The following is a 23,885-nucleotide window of genomic DNA, read 5'->3' as shown; positions in this document are numbered from 1 at the left end:
CCCAAATCTGAGCACACGGGCCTACAGCATTTACGCCTCCATCAAAAATGCAGCTGCCGCAGCCGGAATTCGATCCCGCAACCTGCGGGTCAACAGCTGAGTACCTTAGATAACTACACCACCGAGGTGGGGCCAAAGGACAGGATAAGTAGAGAGAAGAAACGCCCTTCGGTTTTAATTATTCCGTCCACGTTCTTGTCGATACAAGGTGAGGAACATCCCACGCATTGCAGTTAAAATTTCAATCTGTCATGAACGCAGTGTTACCACACGCAACCGAGCAAGCAAGCAAATACTAACAATAAAAGAAGCTCAGAAAAACCCGGAAAGTAGGAAATTGGTTCTTTTTTGGAAATATTTTGAAATATAACAAAGATTATGTTACTCAAATATCAAAGGCAGTTAAGAAAACACGCGCACCTTAACGAAGTGTATGACGACGACTGCGCGAAGCTAAGCTTCAAGGTCCATAAGGCCTATGTTGAAGTCGTTGACTAGTGTAGAGGATGGAGACACGGAGGGACTGATGAATTCACCGATAGACGGACAGGCGGACAGCGCAGTTTTTTTTCACAGCTGTGCATCAGGTGCTGGGATACGAGTGTGGACACCGGTACATCGCCGGGAAAGGACGGATCTTGATACGTCAAAACAACGTATTTGCAGCACCATTTCCGCGCTAGCCTCTGCGCACCGCCGCCAACAACGGGGCAGCGCAAAGAAATGGGACAAAGACAGATTGGGACTCAAGCAAGGGCAGACTGAAACTTGGGTTGAATCGTACATGACATACGTACAAGTGAACACGAGGGGAAAAAAGGTCACAGGAGGTAATGTCAACTGAAATCGAGTGTTGTAGAAAAACTAAATTAATATTTTAGGGGCGAAGCTCCTTAGGGCGTGGGCTGTGCGTCCCCTGTAGCCTGTATGTAGCCACCTCTAGTTTAGTTCTTGCAGTGTTCACTAGATGGCGGTACCGTCCCCTGTATGTAGCCACCTCTAGTTTAGTTCTTGCAGTGTTCACTAGATGGCGGTACCGTCTCCTGTATGTAGCCACCTCTCGTTTAGTTCTTGTAGTGTTTACTAGATGGTGGTACTTGTAGCTGATGATGAAAAGATGCAAGATGTTATAAACTAGAAAGCGGTACTTGTAGTTGATGAAAGACGCGAGATCTTATAAAATAGAAATGATGTCACATATGGCGCGTGTCATTGGTTGAAGGCAATCGTTCGATTTAGTGCGGCGACGTACGCTAGGGGGAGCGATGTTATAAAATCGAGTGGGCAAAATGTACAGAGGATTCATGGTTTACCAGGTTTACCTCCGGAGCTTCGCCCACTCATCATCATTCGCTTCGTGGATATGGCGGAATTTTTTTTCTGTGGTACAAAGGGTGAACTGACAGAAATAACAGTCTTCTTCGTTGTATAAAAAAGGCTATATCCTCAGTCCTCATGTCATGACAAGTGTACGAAAAATTACTGAATATCCACGGAGTGCATGATGAGGAGTGGGGTGAAGCATCCATCACTCCGTCCGCGCCTCCGACCGTTCGTTCTTGCTTCCGTCTATCCGTGCGTCCGTCTGTGCGACCACTTGTGCGTCCATCCATGCGTCCGTTTGCAGGTCCTTCCATGCGTTCGTCTGTTCTTCCGTGCGTCCGTTGGTCTGTGCGTCTGTTTATCTGTCCGTGCATCGATACGTGCGTCCGTCTCTGCGTTCGTCCGTCCACGCGTCCATCCATCGGTCCATCCGTGCATCTGTCTGTCCATCCGTCCGTCTGTTCATACAACCGTTCATCTAGTGAACACTACAAGTACCGTCATCTCGCAACTTTTCATCATATATTCATCACATAGAAGTACCGCCATCGAGCGGACATTTGAAGGACTAACCGAGAGGTGGCACGGCCAGACTTGAGGAGCGGCACGCACGCACTACGACCTGCGCTTCGCGACTAGTTTCCAGCTTTCACCGCCGCTGGTTCATGGCACTGCTGCCCAACCTGTTTAGAAAATTTTATTGTCACAAACGTCAATAACATTCAACTGAACATTTTCTTCTTAGAGATACAATAACGATGATGACAAAACAGACGTCATTAACATGAACATGGATATGAGATGACGTTGAAAAAACATCTACATTCGATGATTCACACAAACACATCCACAAGAAATATTGCAAAATAAAGAGGGGGCACAAATAAAACATGAATACGTACATTTCAAGTATTTACATGTTGGCAGGGCATTTCTGCCGACGTACCAATACATGAGCCTACCAATACCAGGCCGGCCGAAAGACAAGTTTCGCTCGTCCGTCACAGACCGACACAACCTTGCTAAAACCAAGAAGGTTACGCCCAGCGAGTTCGTCGTGTCTACCTTTTCAGGACAGATATCTCAAAGCGCGTCTTTCTGTTACTAGTTTTATTTTCATTAGTAATCAAATTCAAGGCAACATTTACTGGAGATTAAGCCAGCGATACTCGTCTAAGTAGGTTAGCGAATCAGAAACAATTATCTTTTTACTTATGATTAACGTGCGCGGGTTTTCTTCTCAATTCAAGAGTGCGCAAGTGCCACTCCTCTAGTCCAGCCGTGGCGGTGGCCAACAACAACAACAACAACAACAACAACAACAACAACAACAACAACAACAACAACAACAACAACAACAACAACAACAACAACAACAACTACTACTACTACTACTACTACTACTACTACTACTACTACTACTACTACTACTACTACTACTACTACTACTACTACTACTACTACTACTACTACTACTACTACATACATACATCTCGGACACACTACCCACGGCTTAAGTATCTTTGTAAGTGTTCAGCCACACTTTACGCAATGGGTGGACAAGCGCAAAGTTGGTGAAGACTTAAGCGCGTTGCGGTGCTCACGTAGGCGCAAATAGAGGCAGCGTCCCGTCTGCCATTCATATTGACTACATCAAGGGTCAAAAACACGTGGTCCTCGAAGAATACGCCAGCGCTTCGCGGCTTGCACATGTCTGTCTTTGTCTCGCATTTCTTTTCAATGTTTCTTAATAAGTGTGAGAGCTTACGAGCTACACAGTTATGACCGGTATCAAACATTCTTTTCGCTATAGGCAATCTCTTATGCCACACGCGTGGAGACAAGGGCGTGGAACGAAACTCCACATTTCCAAATCGGCGTTGATCTCAGTCATTCTGCAGATTGGTATCGACGTTCCTCAAATCCTGACACCAAATCTCGTTTGAAATTCAGCCCTATATGATATAGGGGGAGTGCTTCCTTGCAAACGTCGACGTTAGCTGTCATATTATTTAACACCTCGCTCGCATTGCCCCGTCACTTGCGGGACTGCATGTTGTGTATGCGGGCTGCTGGCTGGAATGAGTTTGATACCCCTGTTCTACGTACAAGCACTACAATGCGATCACGTTCCTTACGCGTATTGTTTTACAAGGTGCAATTCCCTTCGTTTATTGTGCACATTATGTCATTGTACTCGGGAAATCGATAATCCACAAAGTGTGTTTGGAAAAAGTGTTTAACGATTTAGAGTAGAAAGTACTCTACTATGGGAGAGCATAATGCCGTCCCGACTACACAACCACAGAACATTTCACAAAGTTAATAGTTGGTTCAGGACATAGCTTTGCCAGCTAAGCAGGTTCCGCAAAAGCTACTTCAGAGTTTCAGCGATTCAAGCCTTCGGATGCACTCACATGACGTTGCACGCAATCTGCCCTTTTTTCAGAATGCCGCATCGCATGCACCTTTCATCCTAGCGGCAAGGTCGCGAACATTTATTGGTCTTGGAGGCTTTGATTTTGGAGATAGAGATGCCGGTTATCCTGGTTCTTACCAAAATATTAAAGGGCAGCCGTGGAAAATGAAAAAAAAAACGCCATCTCGGTGACCAAACACGGGCGACCGAGCAAGCCTGTGAGGTGGCGTCGAGCCTTGACGCCCCCCATTGGAGGCCAAGGCCCGGCCGGCTAAACTTGCTGTTTTTTTATTATTAAAGTTGATTCCTACTCCTTCTCTTCCCACTAAAGGAAACAACGAGAAGCATGCAAAGCAGCACATGGGTCCAAAAGCTCCGTGCATCACGGGCACCTTGCCCGACGTGAACGCGTCCTCTCAAGTGGAGCACACCATGAATTAGCTGTCGTTTTTGTTGCTGTTACTCGTACCGGAACTTTGTTGGAGCATATGGCACGCTGGTTCGTGGCCACGCCACACGGGAGGACGTGTGTTGTTCCCCCACGGTGGGTTTGTAGGTCGTGAAGAACGGATTAGTTGCCTTGAAAGTGAAGTATATACGCATGCCTTTTTTGCGAATTTATAGTGAGATAATGGTAGTTACAAGTAGCACTTCGTCGGCCTGGATGTGCCACCGTGATTTCAAGCTGCGTTGTCAATCACAAGACCCGTCTTCTGACTTTCTCCTGCCAGCATCACGCAAGGCGTGGCTAACCGGCAAACTCGTAGGGTGGCCTGCCCTTTGCGCCCAGCTCCGTCACCCTGTAGAGTCGGCCATCCTCGGGCCTCTTGGCGTCTGGACGAAAGCTGGCCGTCGTGACGTAAAGGACGTCGAAGTTCTCTCCTCCGAAGCAGCATGAGGTGGTGTACTTGGCCGGAAAGTCGATCTTGGTCAGGATCGTGGCTGCAGAATTAATAAAAAAAGCCACATACTAATGAATGTTAACGGCACAGCGACGTCGAAATATTGTTAGCAACCCAAGTGACACAAGGTAAATACAGTGTCCTAACCTGTGAAGGCCACGAGCGTAGCGAATTTTTTTTCGAGGGCGCAAGGCACCCCCTTAAAAAGGTCATTTTTCGCTCTGCCATGGCGAAAAAATTTTGGGGGGAGGGCACGGGACCGGTCTGCCACCCCATTGTCTACGTCCCTGGTGAAGGCATGAAAAAGTGCTACTTGCCTAATACAAAACTGTCGGCCTACGCTTGAATACCTAACCATAATTATTAGTTGCCGGGGTTGAACGTCCCATAACCGAGATATGATTGTGATAGATGCCATAGGGGAGGGCTTCGAAAATTTCAACCACCTAGGGTTGCTTACAGGGCACATAAATCAAAGTACAGCATCCTCAAGCATTTTCGCAACCATCGCATATCATATGTACGACTTGATACTTTGCACTTTGCCTATAGCATGCATATCAAAAGCTCAAGCGATGAAGAACTTGCTGTCAGCTGTTGCTTCAGAACACGTGCATGTGTATTTCAATTAAAAAGCAATGTGAACCACTTCGAGAACTAAGGTCAAGCCATATGCATAGCTATTCTAGTGGAATTCACAAGAATGAGTCAGAAGCAAATATTTGTTGTAATGTAGCATCAAATGATTGAAGAGATCATCAGCATTAGAAGATTTAAATTCGGGGAAGACTCTACGCTGCCTACTCACTGCAATCGAAAGTAGTTGTAAGTATGAACTGGCGGCTAGCAAAGTGGGGTTGGTTAGTCACTGACCATTACACCATCTTTGAAGGAAGCGATGCAAACAGATCACCATTGGTATTACGTAATAATAATAATAATAATAATAATAATAATAATAATAATAATAATAATAATAATAATAATAATAATAATAATAATAATAATAATAATAAAATTATTGTAGCGAAGCCTCCGAACGCTGAAATGGGTCGAACTCTTGAGTACCTTCTAGTGGGGCTACCCAACAAGGACGCCGCTCGCACTGGGAGCCCGTGCTTGGCTGTGACTGTCGCCATTACATATTCTCGCTCGTTGACGGCTAGTAAACGCCTTAACAATTTGGTGGAGAGTGCTGCGATCCCTGTCTATGCCTTTGGAGCTACGATCACGTACCCTGCCATCTACTATGTACCACGACGCTTCTCAGCAAACGCCTCCTCCAATGCCACCCCCTTGTCCCGGTGTCCCCAGAATCCGCGATCCACCCATCTTCACTGGCGCTGATGGCACTGACGTGGAGGACTGGCTCGCTATTTACGAGCGCGTGAGCGTCCCCAACAAATGGGACGAGGACGGCAAGCTGACCAACTTGGTATTCTACCTTACGGGTGTTGCCAGTTTGTGGTATAACAACCACGCGTCCGATTTTGCCACCTGGTCCGATTTCAAGACCGCAATCATCAACGTCTTCGGCCGCCCTGCTGTTCGCAAGCTGCAAGCCGAGCAGCGCTTGCGTGAACGTGCTCAGGAGGCTGGTGAGTCATTCACGAGCTATATTGAAGACGTCCTGGACCTATCCAACAAATCTAATCCCACCATGTCCGAGTCTGAAAAGATCCGGAACATCATGAAAGGCATTGACGATGATGCCTTCACGATGCTGCTCGCAAAAAACCCCGGCACAGTGGCTGAGGTCATCACACTGTGCCAGAGCTACGAGGAGCTCCGCCGGCAGCGTTCGATGACCCGACGCTCCCCACCACGAGCTGCAACGCTTGCTGGCTTGGAGGCCAGTTGTGACCAAGTGGCGTTGATGGCAGAACTAAAGTCCTTCATCCGTGAGGAAATCGCACGTCAGTTCTCGCTCCTGCCCTTCGCCCACCAACCGACTGTTCAACAATCGCCTACTACCCTTCTCCCTCCCATCCGTCGAGCGATTGAACAGGAAATAGCGGAGGTAATGCCTGCGTACCACCCCCCACAGCCTCCGGCTCCTGCGCCCCTGAGTTACGCGCAAGTGGTCGCCAGGCCGCCCCAAGTCGTTCCAGCAACCGCTCCTCTGACTTACGCCGAAGCTGGCGCTCGACCTCCGTCCTTTGCAGCGGGTGTTCCCGCTACGTATGTTGACGTAACCCCTCAGCCTCAGCTTCAGTCCACCATGCAGCCACCGTTCCGTCCATCAGCCCTTGCGACGTGGGTGAGACCTACCCCGGTGAACAGATGGCGCACACCCGACAACCGGCCCATCTGCTTTGCGTGCGGTTACGCCGGTCACGTGGCCCGTTATTGCCATCGCGTACAGCCGGCTCCAATTTCTTCACCTGTTGCTGGCCAACTCAGCCGTCCTTATCGCGAAGAACCGCCGTCTATGCCACCTCGATCTCGCCCAGGTCCATCTCGACGATCGCCGTCTCCACGACGTCGTTCCCTGTCCCCCATGCGGCCAAGTGTGGCAGCTCATGAGCGGGAAAACTAGTCGTCGCAGTCCCCGAGGCAAGGACTGCGACGCTATCGCAATGTGAAAGCCCTCAGAGCAGCCCCTCGAATGTCATTGACGTGTTTGTGGACGGTGTTTGTGCATCGGCGCTTATTGACACTGGAGCTGCCGTATCAGTTATGGACGAAAAACTCTGCCGCTTACTTCGAAAAGTGACGACGCCACTTTCTGGGTTATCCCTCCGTACTGCAAGTTTGCACCGCATTTATCCTACAGCAGGGTGCACAGCTCGCGTTGTCATCCACGACGTTCTGTATGTCGCCCAGTTCATCGTCATTCAGGCATGCTCTCATGACGTCATCCTGGGGTGGGACTTTCTCTCCCGCCATGACGCCGTCATCCATTGTGCCGCCGCCGAAATTGAGCTCTCACCCTTCTCGCATTTGACGCCAGAAGACAGTCCCCCGACACTGAGCAAGATTCTAACGAAAGACGATACAACAGTGCCTCCAAACTCGACGACGGCTGTGTCTGTCTACTGCGCTGGTCTCTCCGACACCATTGGACTTGTTTCGCCATCTGACCGCGCTTGCAGCAGGAGAGGGTTGCTAGTACCTTTCGCGACCGTGCAGGTCAACCAGGGCAACACTGCTATTTTTGTAACCAACCCGTCCCCGTATGCTGTTACCTTGCTTCGAGGGGAATGTCTCGGCAGAGTGGAACCAGTCGACGACGCACAAGTCCTGGACGTACCCGATGACACGCGCGGTCCCAGGTCGTGTACCATCAATGCTGTTTCCACTTCTGATTCGTCATCTGCTGATGTATTTGGCCCCTCCATCGCTGACAACCTTACGGCCGTACAGCGTTCCCAACTTCTGGACCTGTTGCAAGAATATCGTTCTTCTTTCGATGTCGGGCGAAGTTCTCTCGGTCGCACGTCCGTTGTTACGCATCGCATCGACACTGGTGCCCATCCACCTTTACGGCAACGTCCATATCGCGTGTCGCCTGCTGAACGTCGAGTAATTAATGATCAGGTTGACGATATGCTCCGACGCGATGTTATTCGGCCCTCGGACAGTCCATGGGCGTCTCCTGTTGTTCTTGTTGCGAAGAAAGACGGTTCTGTGCGGTTCTGTGTGGACTACAGACGGCTCAATAAGATCACTCGCAAGGATGTTTATCCACTGCCACGCATCGATGACGCGATTGACAGCCTTCATGGAGCCGATTTTTTTTCTTCTCTCGATCTGCGCTCGGGGTACTGGCAAGTACCCTTGGCTGACGACGCTCGACCAAAGACCGCCTTCATCACGCCAGACGGCTTGTACGAGTTCAACGTCATGCCGTTTGGTCTATGTAATGCACCTGCGACCTTTGAGCGCATGATGGACACCGTTCTGCGCAACTTGAAATGGTACACGTGCTTGTGTTACCTCGACGATGTCATTGTCTTTGCTCCGGATTTCTCCACGCATCTACAACGTCTGAAAGAAGTTTTCGCACGTGTGAGCAATGCCGGCTTGCAACTAAATCTGAAAAAGTGCCGCTTTGCAGCACGGCAACTCACCATACTGGGGTACGTCGTGTCCAAAGACGGCATTCTTCCTGATCCTGCCAAGCTTCAGGCCGTGGCCGAATTCCCCAAACCTGCATCTGTCAAAGAACTGCGTAGTTTCGTGGGCCTGTGCTCCTACTTCCGACGCTTCATACGAAATTTTGCCACGATCATATCACCGCTGACGAAGCTCCTTGGAAGTAACGGGCCCTTCAATTCATGGTCATCCGAGTGCGACGACGCGTTCGCGAAGCTCCGCCATTTGTTGACGTCGCCTCCCATTCTACGCCACTACGACCCTACAGCCCCAACGGAGGTGCACACAGACGCCAGCGGCGTAGGCCTCGGCGCTGTCCTGGCGCAGCGAAAACCCGGATTCCCTGAATATGTCGTAGCATATGCAAGCCGTACGCTCACGAGAGCCGAGAAAAACTACACCGTCACGGAGAAAGAGTGCCTGGCGATCGTCTGGGCTCTTACAAAGTTTCGACCTTATTTGTATGGTCGCCCATTCGATGTCGTCACCGACCATCATGCACTATGCTGGCTTTCTTCATTGAAGGATCCCTCAGGCCGTCTCGCCCGTTGGGCTCTTCGCTTACAAGACTACGACATCCGCGTGCTGTACCGCAACGGACGCCAGCATGCTGACGCCGACGCCCTCTCGCGCTCCCCTCTGCCTGAAGGTGATGTGCTCTGCTCAGTATCCACGGCTGCTGTTTCTGCCATTGATGTTGACATCATCGCTACCGAACAGCGAAAGGATAATTGGATCGGCACGCTCATCGACATGCTCTCTGATCCATCCGCAACGCCATCCACGCGTGCCTTGCGTCGTCAAGCTCGCCATTTCACCATCCGTGACGGCCTTCTACACCGACGCAATTACGACGCCGACGGCCGGCAGTGGTTACTCGTGATACCCCGCAGTCTGCGGTCAGAAATATGTGAATCCTTCCATTCAGATCCGCAATGCGCGCACTCTGGGGTATTCAAGACCTACCATCGCATTCGACAACGCTACTTTTGGCGCGGCATGTACCGCTATGTGCAGCAGTTCGTTCGCTCTTGCCTCACTTGCCAACGCCGTAAACCGTCAGCCCACATGTCGCACGCCGGTCTGCAACCGTTACCTTGCCCTGACCGTCCCTTTGGGCGCGTAGGTATCGATTTGTACGGACCACTTCCTCTGACGTCGGCTGGTAACCGTTGGGCCATCGTTGCCGTTGATCATTTAACGCGATACGCCGAAACCGCCGCTCTCCCTGCGGCTACTGCGCGCGATGTTGCGTCCTTCCTGCTGCATCGATTTATACTGCGCCACGGACCACCCCAAGAGCTTCTCAGCGATCGAGGCCGTGTCTTCTTGTCGGAAGTCGTCGAAGCCATTCTGACGGAGTGCCATTCTGTCCACCGCAAAACTACTGCTTACCACCCACAGACGAATGGCCTCACCGAACGCTTTAACCGCACCCTCGGCGACATGCTTTCTATGTACGTCGCTGCCAACCACACTAATTGGGATAATATACTGCCCTTCGTCACCTACGCCTACAACACCGCCCCTCAGAGCACGACTGGTTTTTCACCTTTCTACTTGCTGTACGGAAGGCACCCGTCGCACACCATGGACACGATACTCCCGTACACGCCGGATCCATCTGAGTGTACACCGATTTCCGAGACAGCCAGGCTTGCTCAAGAGTGTCGCGAGCTTGCCAAGACTTTTACAACGCAAGAGCAAGAGCGGCAGAAGAGTATTCGTGATGGCTCCACCACTTCTGAGCCCACGTTCCTTCCTGGTGCGCTTGTATGGCTCTCGATCCCGACATCTGCAGCTGGCCCCTCTTCCAAGCTACGTCCCAAATACGAAGGCCCCTACCGTGTCATCGAGCGCACCTCACCCGTCAACTATCTCATCGAACCCGTTGAACAATCTTCGGACATGCGCCGCCGTGGGCGAGACATCGTCAACGTAGAGCGCCTGAAGGCTTATTATGACCCGCTCATAGTAACGAGCTGTTAGGTCGCCAGGCGGCTCCCTCTTCGACCCCGGGGTAATTGTAGCGAAGCCTCCGAACGCTGAAATGGGTCGAACTCCTTAGTACCTTCTAGTGGGGCTACCCAACAAGGACGCCGCTCGCGCTGGGAGCCCGTGCTTGGCTGTGACTGTCGCCATTACATATTCTCGCTCGTTGACGGCTAGTAAACGCCTTAACATTATTAATAATATTATGCAATTATTAATAATAATAATACTATCAATATTATGGTAATAATATTATTATTAATTCACAAACAAAAACCACGAATTGATTAGGAGAGACGCCGTACTAGAGGGCTTTAAAAATTTCGACCCTTATGGGGTTATTTAACTTCCACCTTGGTTTCCGCCCCGGGGCCTACAAAATTTTGGTCTCGACCAAAGTTCGGTGGTCGTGGTCTTGATTTGATAGCACGACCTCTGGGTCGGAAGTGCAACTACATAAGCACTAGACCACCACGGCAGTGAATTGCTGGCATTCAGAAGACCATTGACAACCATCTCTCAGCGCCCAAAAATGTCAACCAAGTGTGTGATGCCTTTGGAACTTCGCTGACTTCGACCACTTCGCGCAGTGCTATGTCCCCCACATGACATCATCGCAGCATACCACAGATCTCGCACAAGACATGCTGCAAGTTCCACCGGCAACGTGCAGCATGCCAGGTAACTTGATCGTATCTTTCAATTTATCTCTGTGGAAGTGGAGGGCCTCGAAATCAGTGACAATGGGGAGAAGAAAGAACACGATGTGGTGCCTCATTCTAAAGACAAGATTCCTCACTTTCGCATCGCGACTGCAGCGCCATTGCTCCCTTACGAAATTTCTACTATTCCAAGGAATTCAAGCAGCGATTTTAATAAATCGATGCAGCATTTGACGGAGTCTTAGGTATGGGCATACCACCCTCGCCACGACCAGAGAAGGAACTTCTCTCTGCCAACATGCGTTCCTTTCGGTGAACCAGCGAAATTCGCCGCGCAAGGGCTTGCAGGAGAAAAACAGCGCACTCCAGAAGCAGAAGTTGTCACGCGTTTAGTATATGCGACCCAGGTAAGCTAAGATGAAAGCCACGTGAAGACGTCAACTTGAATAGTGAAATCTGTAGACCTGGAAACAAGAAAGCACTGCCTACGATGTAAAAGTTCTAGTAAATGTTTCAAGGAAGCATCGTTTCCAATTATCATCGCAGACACTTGACTCCACATTCGTAGACATGACTACCCAGCTAGATAAAACAAACGGTACAGAATGGAGAGAAATCAAAAGGAGCACTCCAGTGCCTTGAGAACCAATTTGGAGATCGTGTTCGTACTTAAAAAAGTCGGAGCCGGCCGCCTGGCAGCCATGCTAACCATAGGCGATTTATCCAGGACAGAAATGTGAATGAGCCAGGAGTTCTAGAAACGTGGTTGAGCCGGCTACTTAGACTAAATGCAAAATGACTGTGCTGCGATCGAAGTTGAGCGAGAAGCAAAGTTCTTGTTAGCGGCAGCATAGGCTTCATGCAACCATAATGAAGCGGCTTCAACGCCTGCCCTTTGAGAAACGAACTTTGCATGATAACATTGAAGATGAGCTTGACAACGTCATAAGATCAGCTGAGCAGGCACACATTGCGAAGGAGTACGAGTCGAAAGCAAAAAAAGTTGACTCGGGAGTTGGACGAGGTGAGCAGGTGGTCGGTTGCGTAGAAAGAGGAGCTATAGACCGAATTCCCCCTGCTGCTCAAGATACAGGAGTTGTTCGAGAAACAACTCCATGCTGAATTGGAGGGATGAACCAAACGACCAGAGCGCGCAGTGGCGAGCCCGCTGATCCAGACTAGCCACAAGTCAGAAACAATCGGGTGGCCAGAGAAATTGCCTGAATGAGTTGTCCAAGGCACGGAGAGCATAGGATTGGCTGCACAAGTAGGAGTGTGCTGGCATCCAGGAGATTCGAGAGAGTATCTTGTTGCGCAACCAAACTAACGCAACTTCACCATGTACTGCGACAATCGAAGCCAAGGCTACTGAACTGCTTTCTGAGCAAGTAAAATCTAAAAGCGTGGACATTCGTTGGACCATTTCGGCAAGATTCACCAGTTTCTGAAACCATCGAAGCAGTGTGCGCTGAAATTGCCCGTTGACATGATCGCATACATCATTGAGCTGGCCAGAAAAGAAGTCTTCATGGTCCCCGCCCAATGACGAGAGAAGTTTCGGCCGATGAAGGGCCAGCACGAGAAGAAGTAGAAGGTCGATCGAAGAAACCTCAAAGCCATCTCGACGAAACAGAAGCAAGAACACGTATACAGAGCCTCTTTGGGAAATGCGATACCGCAAGTGTCTAACCACACAGACAAGACACCACGCATAGCCGGGAAAATGTTTAACTCCCCGGGTTTATGTTTTCAGAAAAAAAAGGAGACGAACTTTGCCCAGGGAGCATGTCAGCATGAACTGCCCGGAATGAAGTAGCCAAGTTCTGAGCTCATGCGAACGTCAATAAACGTCGACGTAAGTTCCCACGTTCGGGTCGGCTTTTAAAGTTGCCAAATATTTTACAGGTTTACTAAGAGAAGTGAAATTGCAGATTAAAGTTTCATTTTTGAAACCCCAGACTGAAGTCACATAGACAATAGCATGAAGTCCCAGATTTAAGTTTCTTGTATTTTTTTTACAGAGACGTTGTCGTATATCTATAGCTGTGCTGTCATTGTCACCAACGTCGTCGTAGTATTCGTATTAGTCCCAAGCGCCTCCAGCACCCTGAAAAGACAGCAGCCCAGTCGCGGTATTGACGTGTTTTAATAACGCGAGAGTGACAAAGAGTTGTCTCGCAAAAATTCTGGCGCAGGCGTCGGCGCCATTAGTTGCGAACGAAATATGAGCGCTGTCCGTGAGAAGCGAATTGAGAAAGATGCAAACAAAATGAGCATGAAAAATCTTCGGTTCTTCGGCTTGAGCTTTTATTGCAAAGCTGCATTGCTTGAAACGACATTAAAAACAAACAGTATAAAAATGTCACGTAGTGGAAGGACTCTCTGCAACGCATGCAATATTGCGTAGGAGAAGAATAGAATCAGATAGATATGTGGGGTTTAACGTCTCAAAACCACCATATGATTATGAGAGACGCCGTAGTGGAGGGCTCCGGAAATTTTGACCACCTGGGGTTCTTTAACGTGCACCCAAATCTGAGCACACGGGCCTACAACATTTCCGCCTCCATCGGAAATGCAGCCGCCGCAGCCGGGATTCGAACCCGTGACCTGCGGGTCAGCAGCCGAGTACCTTAGCCACTAGAGCACCGCGGCGGGGCAGAAGAATAGAATCAAGTTAGGCCGTCAGAACGCGTCAACCGCGTAACGAGAGGATGTTTGAAAGGCTCACTCTTTACAAAGCGCTCAGACATACTCATCGATGGCCACCAAGAGCAAAACCATGAGCAAAGCGACCAACTGTATATGTTTGCGTGCTGCCTTATGAACGGGCTGTAGGCCTCCCGCTGTTTCGTAAAAGGAACAATGACGGTGCAGTGGGCTCTTCGCAACTGTACGAGCAACAGACATTCTAGGATAGTTTGAAACGGCCAATGTTACGTGCCCATACACTCATTTGATTGCGCCACGGTTAAGAAAACCACCGAAAAGCTTAAGCTAGCTCTAGAAATTGAGGAGATGGTGCACGCACGGCGCCCAATTGCGCTGTCGCATTTTACTCTTGAAGGAGAAGCTCAAGCGTTCTCCAAGTTCTTCGGCAAAGCTGCCTGAACAAATATTTGAACGGGAAAACTCGCAGTGACGATGGCTGCTTACAGTTGCAAATGATGAAAGGTTAATGCTGTGAATATTGTTTTCACACTGAGAGAGACAGACGCGGTGAGAATTTGTTAGAAGGTACAGAGGTTGGCCGGAGTTAGTGCACTCTATAGCCTGCTGCTCTACAGATGGGATGAGGTATGAAAAAAAGTGCAGTATACAGTATTAGTATTTGCAGTAGAATAGTAGTAGTAACGACAGTGTAGTATCAGGCTTCACATAGGCCACATGGCCTGAAGAGGAAAGTAAATACGGAATTATATTGACGGTTTCAATATAGCCAGCGTTGTACCCCAAAAAAAAAGTTCCGGTCACCTCATTTAGCAGCTCCTAACTTCGAAACTAAAAGCGAGTTCTCAAGTTTTTTTCAAGGGTAAGAAAAGCCTCTCTTCAGTTTTACAGATAAAAGAAGCGTGCTTAAAGGTCAGAGAAAGTTTTTGGTCTTTTTAATGCAGCTTAAACGAACATTCATTTGGATATATATTATTATATATTATTTCTATTATTATTATATATATATTATTATTATATATATATTATTATTATATATTATATGGATATATATATTGGATATATAGGCGGCGTATGCGTCGGTAAAAAGAAAGAGAAGTTGAGGAAAGGAAAAGACATAACTTCTGCAGCCCTGATTGGGAGCATGGCTCAGCGCCTATTGCGTCGGTATGGAAGGCTGTCCGCGCGTAGCCACCACTTTCCACAGTGGTATGAGACGCATACCAGGCAGGACTACTCCGCGTAGCAGTATACGCGAAAAAAAATTACAGCATATTATGGAGTGAATGATTAGTGGGGCGAAGCGTTCGTCAGCCCATACGCGGATCCATCCATCCGTTCGTCCGTGCCTCAGCGCGTCCATCTGTGCGCCCGTTGCTACGTTCGTCCATGCGTTCGTCTGTCCATTCCTGCGTCCATGCGTCCACCCGTCCATGTGTCAATCCACCCATCCATCCATCCGTCCGTTCTATCTGTCTGTCTGTTGGTCCGTCCTCCCGTCCATCTGTCTGCTTGTCTGCCTAAAAGCTCCACCCTCATAACTTTCCTTTCATTGCCAAAAATAACTTGCAAAGCCGTACAGTCTATGCACCTAGCAAAAAAGCGAGCAGCCATGATTCATCAACTGCACAGTCGAAAACAATATCTCACCAGTCTCAGGGTCAATCTGGATAACGGTGCTGCCTTCGAAGCACGCAATCCAGATCTTATCATTCACGTCGATGGTCATGCCATCCGGTAGACCCAGCTCCTGAAATCCGGGCTTCTTGTTGAAGTCGACCAGCACTCGCCGGTTTCCTGAATGGACAAAGGATGGTTGCGAGCTTAGACAGCTTCAAGCTGGAAACAATGAACACATAATAGTACGATCGCACATTAAAAAAAATCTCACTCGATCACTCCTTTGCGAATTGCGCTAGTCGAAGGACAAAGCATCCGGCGGGGATATTCCATAATCAACATCACATGAAGCTGACATTTGATGGAAATGAGTGAGTGAATAAGAGAGCGAAGAGTGAGCGAACAGGTGAGCGAGTGAGCGACTGAGTGAGTCATCCATGGAGTGAGCGAGCGAGCGATCAAATTGGTGAGTGATTGAGGGTGTGAGATAGTGATTGATTGAGTGAGTAAGTGAAAAAGTGAGCGATTGAGTGAGTGAGATAGTGAGTGAATAAACTTTCGTTGGATCCTGCCAGACGCGATCAAATGCTCACACGGCTAATCCCGCGTCGAGACCTGCCGGCCCGATCACAGGTGTCATCACAAGATCACAGGTCAAGATTAGGTTTTCACAGACGGTACTTCGCTGGATTGCACCCCACTTTTCCTTGGCAAACTTAAGGCTCGGTGACCCACGCCCTCAGAGCACTAAAGGCAATGTAGCAGCCTCGCCACATGCCACGCAAACAATTAGAGGACCCTAAAGCTTCGCCCTTAGGAGTTGAAGCGACATTCTGTTCCTAATGCGTATTTCAATCACTTCGTGCATGAAACCTTTTCGACTTTGCTATGCACCCACTATTCGTCGCCTTGAGGGAATATGCGCAGTAGTGTGTGTGCCTTTTGTAGTGGGGTACCGGCTTTCAATCACGGAGCCATCATGATAATCGCCCATTCTGACGCCCGTTGGCAAGAGACGCTTGTACCATGCATTATTATGCAATATTTCATGTTTCATTGTGAAGGATATATACAGAACGCGCGTGTTTGTGGAGGATGAAAGCTACTTTCACTGCGTTTTCAAGCAGAGGAAGTTCTTTTCCCTACTCTCACATGCATAGGAATGACCCTTCAAAAGGAGCTCCTGATACTGCGCCAAACTTTTCAATGCCTCTAAGAGTTTAGGACTGTGGTTTGACTTGTGGGGTAACACACCAAACCACTTCGCAGGGATTAATTGGACAAGAACTCTTCCAACATACCTTGGTGTACCACTGCATGCATGTTGATTCAGTGCGCATTACTGGAAGCAATGCGTCCCTGAAGCTTGCATTACTTTCTTATCAACAAAGCTTTACTATGTATTGCAACTTATTCATTGCACAAGCTTTTATATACAATGCTTTCTTCAGATTTTCGCTACTTTCATATGGTCTTTGACTTTTGAGCCCATGCGTCGTGATAATATATTCAAGCCAGTTAGTGATGATAAAATTGGATTAAAAGACTTTTATCTATGGCAAATAGTGTCCCGATTCTTCTTTTTTTTCGAGACAATTCCCATTCTGTAATCCGTTCCTTCTTGCAGGTTACACTTGCGGATTGCTTACCAGATTTAATTGTTTACATCAAACTTCTCCGAACGCCCATGCTTGTGGGGATTCACGCAGGAAGTTTACCTCGAAGTTCAGTTTCTTAAAGCTCGCTTTTCTGTAGAATACCTGTACACAGTATCGTGGAAGGAGCTGTATAAGGATCTACTGAGTACACTCTTCCCACCTCCGTTGTACCGCTCACTCTACTCTAATCTTCCAGGCCACAATATGCTTAAGCGAGTGCGCACAATGTACACTCCACCGAATTCAAAAACATTCTTCTATAAACTCCAATCTGAAACATTGGCGGTAAACGCATGGTTAAAAAGAAAGGTTATTTTTATTCTGTATGTTAACTGTCATCTAGGTGATGTGCCGAAAACAATTGAACATTGATTTGTTAGCCGGCAAAGATGCCATACTGTTTTGGGATCTCCTTTAGCGAGCACTAGAAAAACGTTTTGTCATTAATTCTTACACAAAACGTTATCTTCTACCAGCAATGCTTGATGACGTGCCATATGATACGTTTTTCCTCATGGGTATGTACAGCTTATGGAAGACACGAATGCAAGACCGCAATGCAGAACCCACCACCCCTCCAAGCACACACTTTATTCAAATTTCTATCCACCTCAAAAACATTCATGACGAGCTAGACTTCAGGCCAGACTGGTACTTCATTTTAGAGAGCTGTTTGACCTCACCCCTTTCTTGTTTGCATAGCACTATGTGAAGAACTCTCGATGTGAAGAACTCACGCTGTGTTAGCCATTGAATGTTTATGAGTAACGCTTGAGCGCCTAATATCGCCATTTGATTGTACTTTTGTTTGCTTGATTTTGTCTTTATTACGCAGATACTTTGTTAAATACCATGAAATAAGAAAAAAGAGGAATAACCCTGTGGTAGAACATCTGCTTGCCACGCAAACTACCTGGGTTCGATCCCCACTCAGACACCAACAACCCTGGTTCAGTCCCCACTCTGCTTCAGGTTTTTTTATGGTATTTTATATGCATCGTTCTCGATTTTTCAGTCAAGCATAAGATGACAATGTTTCGCCTACAACCAACGACGCCAACATAGGTATATATGCGAAACGGGCTCTTTAGCGCTATCGCGTTAATGACTGATTCGGGTAAATGTCCGTATAAACGCTACTAAGGGATACACTGGGTTATAGGGCAGGAGTTTGCAGGAATCTGAGAGTGAAGGCGTGCGGCTCGCTTAGCTTGGTGTGTCGATGCTCTAAGTATATTCATTTAAAGTAAAAGAAATAAGTAATTTCATTGCACGTACTATAGGCGTCCCTGTACCTGAAGGAAAAGTCGCGCTATACCAAGGCAGTGTCGTCAGCAAAACTACGAGCAGCCGTATGGGCTGATTAATTGAGGTTCAGGGGGATCCCCTCAATCAATGGAACGTCGAAAGATAGCCAAAAATGGAGTCTGTGGAATTGTCGGCGTGAGAAGCTGCGCAGACAGTTGATGCACTCTCCACAACCGAGTATTCCGGATGACAGCGAAGTTTCGAGATCGCTTTCAATTTCGCGTGTTTTCAGGCCTAAAAAGATGTACTGTGCGAATAAATTTGGAACTTATAAATTTTATCTTTTGTTTGTGGTTCCCACTTAGTTATCATTATTACAAAAACGTTGTAATATTACTGCATAAGAGCACAAAGGTGAGTATATCGAGTTTTAGGGGTGAAGCCCCTTAGGGTGGGGGTTAGTGACACGTACGTCGTAGTAAGCACCTCTACATCTCGGAGTATTCACTAGGTGGCGCTGGGGGTATTCTAGTACTATCTAGTACAAGAATGTTTCACTAGATGGCGTTAGGGCACTCGCCGAGTCCGTTGAGCCACCCCTAGTACCCGGAGGGCTCAATACATGGCCCACGGATGGGCGGACAGACAGACGGACCAGAAGACATACATACATACATACATACATACATACATACATACATACATACATACATACACACATACATACATACATACATACATACATACATACATACATACATACATACATACATGCATGCATACATACATACAGACGCACGAACAGACAGACGGACAGACAGACAGACAGACAGACAGACAGACAGACAGATGGACGGACCGACAGATGGACGGAGGGATGGGCAGACGTACCGAATGACAGACAGGTGGATGGACAGACAGACAGACAGACAGACAGACGTGATTTTGATTGATATGAGGGGTTGATCCCTTGTAGATTTCTTCCAGTATATATAAACATCCTGGAAGAAATCTACAGGGGATCAAGTGTTACCATAGTGCTTCACAAAGTAAGCAAAAAAATACCGATCAAGAAGGGTGTAAGGCAGACGGACACAATATCCCCAATGCTATTTGCCGCGTGCTTACAGGAGGTTTTCCGAATCCTAGAATGGGAACAGTTAGGGATAAGAGTTAATGAATAACACCTTAGTAACCTGCACTTCGCCGATGACATTGCATTGCTGAGTAACTCAGGGGTGAATTGCAACTCATGATTACGGAGTTAGACAAGGAGAGCAGAAAGGTGGGCCTTAAAATTAGTCTGTAGAAAACGAAAGTAATGTACAACAACCTCAGAAGAGAGCAGCACTTCGAGATAGGTATTAGTGCACTTCAAGTTGTAAGAGACTATGCCTACTTAGGGCAGGTAATAACCGCGGAGCCGAGCCACGAGATTGAAGTAACTAGAAGAATAAGAATAGGGTGGAGCACATTTGGCAAGCACTCTCACATTATGATGGGTAGATTGCCACAATCCCTCAAGGGGAAAGTACATAACAGCTTTATCTTGCCGGTACTTAGCTGTGGAGCGGAAACCTGGAGACTTACAAAGAGGGTTCAGCTGAAATTCAGGACGACGCAGCGAGCAATGAAAAGAAAAATGGTAGGTGTAACCTCAAGAGACAAAAAGAGAGCAGAGTGGATTAGGGAACAAACGGGGGTTAAGGATATCATAGTTAAAATCAAGAAGAGTGAATGGACATGAACCATGTACGTAGCGCGTAGACAGGATAACCGCTGTTCATTAAGGGTAACTAACTGGATTCCCAGAGAAGGCAAACGGACTAGGGGGAGACAGAAGGTTAGGTGGGCAGACGAGGTTAAGAAGTTTGCGGGTATAAATTGGTAGCAGCAAGCACAGGACTGAGTTTACTGGCGGAACATGTGAGAGGCCTTTGCCCTGCAGTGGACGTAGTCAGGATGATGATGATGATGATGATTATGATGATGATGATGATTATGATGATGATGATGATGATGAAGGTTTAATGTCCCAAATCCACCATATCATTATGAAAGACGCCGCAGTAGAGGCCTCCGGAAATTTCAACCACCTGGGGTTCTTTAAGGTGCACCCAAATCTGGGCATATGGGCCTACAGCATTTTCGCCTCCATCGAAAATGCAGCCGCCGCCACCACGGGCATTTGATCTCATGATCTGCGGGTCAGCAGCCAAGTACCTTAGCCACTAGACCATCACAGCAGGGTGACAGAAGGACATATGGGCGGACAGACGGACAGACGAATAGACGGACAGACCGACAGACGGATGGACAGACAGACAGACCGACGGATGGGTGAACAGACAAATGGGTGGACCGAGAGAGACAAAAACAGACGGATGAATGGGCAGATGGGTGGATGGGTGGACATACGGATGGACAGACAGACAGACAGACAGACAGACAGACAGACAGACAGACAGACAGACAGACAGGCAGACAGACAGACAGACAGACAGACAGGCAGACAGACAGACAGATGGACGGACATATGGATGGTCAGACAGACAGAAGTCGCATAGACGGACAGACAGACGGTCGGATGGACGGATGGACAGATAGGCGGATGGACGAACAGACAGACAGACAGACAGACAGACAGACAGACGGACAGACGGACAGGCAGACAGGCAGACAGACAGACGAATGAATGGGCAGGCAGATGGACGCACCGATTGGCGGATTGACTCACATGCGGTTAGACAGATGGACAGACGGAGAAACAGATGCCGGATGAACAGAGAGATGAATGCACAGATGGGTGGGCGGATGGACAGACAGACAGACAGACAGACAGACAGACAGACAGACAGACAGACAGACAGACGGACGGACGGACGGACGGACGGACGGACGGACGGACGGACGGATGGATAGACGGGCGGATGGATAGACAGAAGGACGGATGCGTTGAAGATGCGTGTCCAAGAGGCCGCGACGAAACGCACGCAGACAGGCGGATGACAAGGTGAGAGCCCGCGAAGCGTCGCGCCACTCACCATTCTTCACTCTGTGGATATCCTGTGAAATTCGTTTCCTTTTGATTTTTTTTAACGAGTTTATCCCTTACAAGGTGACGTGGCAGTTAGTGTTTGGGATCGGATGCGCCCTACTGCTGTACAAAACCGCGCTGTGCGCAACAGATTTTTGCGGAACTATGACAATATTGACTTTGAAATTTAGAGTTTGTTTTATTTTTGCCATACACATCTCAAGTACAGAACTTGAGATGTGGTTTGGAAGGTGAGAAAGAAACTAAATATATGTAGCTTGACCGGTCTTGACTTACCTTTGTCATCACACAAATGCTAAACTAGAATTCTAGTTTCACCGATGAAGCACCTAATGCTCTCGCCATCAAAAAATACTGAACAATCATGTGGAAAACGACCAAAAATTTCACTCTCAAGACGGGACGGCATATCGCATTATTGAGCTCTTGGCTGCGATTTCGGTGAATTGTGAGCGGATGGCGGCTGGATGGCAGAGTGTAGAGTCACGTGAAAATTGGCCGTGACGTTTAGCGTGCCGCCAGCAGAAGCTGGATGCAGGCTTCCCCGTCCTGACTATCTTTTCTCTACCCTCTCTTTTGCACTGCAACCTCCCCTTCACACAAGGGTGTTGAGACGAGCCCCACCCGGGAGCAACATTCGAGCCGGCGTCGCTATAGTGGTTGGAACTGTTGTGATGGCGTGTAACGGGTTGAAAGACCCTGATGATGACTCGAATTGTTGGTTGTTGTGAAAGACGGACTGATCCCACCGCTGCCACCACTGTTGCGACAGACGGACCGATCCCGCCGAAGCCACCACTGTTGCGAAAGACGGGGACGCCAACACGGCCCCGAAGGCGCCACTGCTTTCAACTCCGCCGGGAAGGTCACCAGCCGTTTGGTAGCGTATGTTTCTCAGCTCGCGACTGCTTCTGCGCAGAGCTGATAAGACGAGCGGACGAGACGACGGTGAGTTAAACAAGGTTTATGTACAGCATATATACAGAGGCGTTACAATTTCGGCACTGGGGCCGACAGAGACTCGAAGAGCCGAGCTCTCCTCTCTAATACATAGGTCAACTTTTCGCCTAAGACCGCCGACTCACACACATGTCGGCTCTCCGACATGGGGACTCCTCTCTCATAGGACCGCCGATCGCGACGCGCCGCAGGGCTTCTTTTATAGGCACCGGGTCCAACCAAAAATGTCCAATTAGAAGCGCCGCTGGTCGTCAGGGCAGATTCCTCCAATGGGGTCGCCGCGCCATGCGTCAGACCACCAGACACGAGGACGCCGGCTCGCTGTCACGTGCGCCGCTGACTCAATGCACGTGGTCCAGAGAGGCGCCGCGCGTGTTCACTCCTTTGAGTTGTTCGCGTCAGGCGGACTGCGGGCTGGCCTTGACCCAGATTGCCTTTTCCAGAGGCACGGACGTTTGACGAGGACTCGCTGGCATAACAGCACCCCCGCCGCCAGACAATGCACCGGAAAGACGAGCTGCTTCCACGGGGCTCGGATGTCAGGTGCGCTCGTTCGCCAGGTCCCTCCAGGTTTGCCTCCAGGGCCATGGGGAGAATACAGCTCCAGACTGTTCCGGGAACACATCCCATTTTTGACGACGGATCCCAGCTCCACTGGCTTGTCGCCACAACTCTCCGGCCAGCTTCGCTCGTCTCTTCTGACCATCTTCGGTTTCAGCACCTGTCGATGGTTCTGCAACTTGCCAAGAACGGATCGACAACAGACAACACACGACACACGCAAGTGCCTTCGGTCACCCGACAGAACACCAGACAAAGTATAGTACAACATATACCTATCTACGTGTCTATCGGAATTTTGTTCCCTCTACATCAAGAGGCACATGTGGGACACAAAGACTCTTAAAATGACAACTCAAAATTTTTTCCCACGTACAACAACGTAACGAATTAGAATACCACCAAGTTGGCCCCTTGAGATCACTCTGAACGAGAGCGCTCAGCCCAGGTCGTGATGAGGTCAAAATTTTGCCCCGAATCGCCAGCCAGAAACCGAAAGGTTGAGAAGGTACTAGCTAGAACGCACTGCTCAATGCACCTCCATTAGCGTTTAGCTTCCCCCCCCCCCCTTTTTTTTAGCGAACGTCAAAGTTGCGCTGTGGAGCAACGTGCTCCACCTCAGTAACCGGCCACTTTTAGGCGACGATACCTATGCGGCACAAAGAGCGGCTCACACTTTCGACGTTGCACAGGGGAACAACGATACGGCTTGCT

The 23,885-nt window shown here is 48.7% G+C and overlaps 1 protein-coding gene across 2 annotated transcripts in view; it reads right to left on the bottom strand.

Moving 5' to 3' along the window:
• Nucleotides 1-3,618: 3,618 nt before the first annotated feature.
• Nucleotides 3,619-23,885, bottom strand: part of LOC119163167 (regucalcin-like) — a 104,342-nt gene continuing 84,075 nt past the window's right edge. For both annotated transcript variants that reach the window (XM_037415113.2, XM_075873999.1), the window contains exons 5-6: nt 15,717-15,863; nt 3,619-4,684 (exon numbers count right to left, since the gene is read on the bottom strand). In XM_037415113.2, the coding sequence (XP_037271010.2) occupies nt 4,491-4,684; nt 15,717-15,863 (341 nt within the window). In that variant the 3' untranslated portion in view covers nt 3,619-4,490. The remainder of the gene's footprint in view (nt 4,685-15,716; nt 15,864-23,885) is intronic.

This window comes from Rhipicephalus microplus, chromosome 9 (genome assembly GCF_043290135.1).
Source record: "Rhipicephalus microplus isolate Deutch F79 chromosome 9, USDA_Rmic, whole genome shotgun sequence".
NCBI classification, from domain to species: domain Eukaryota; kingdom Metazoa; phylum Arthropoda; class Arachnida; order Ixodida; family Ixodidae; genus Rhipicephalus; species Rhipicephalus microplus.
The sequence above is the reverse complement of the archived record's forward strand: the minus strand, read 5'-3'. Positions and strand labels throughout refer to the sequence as shown.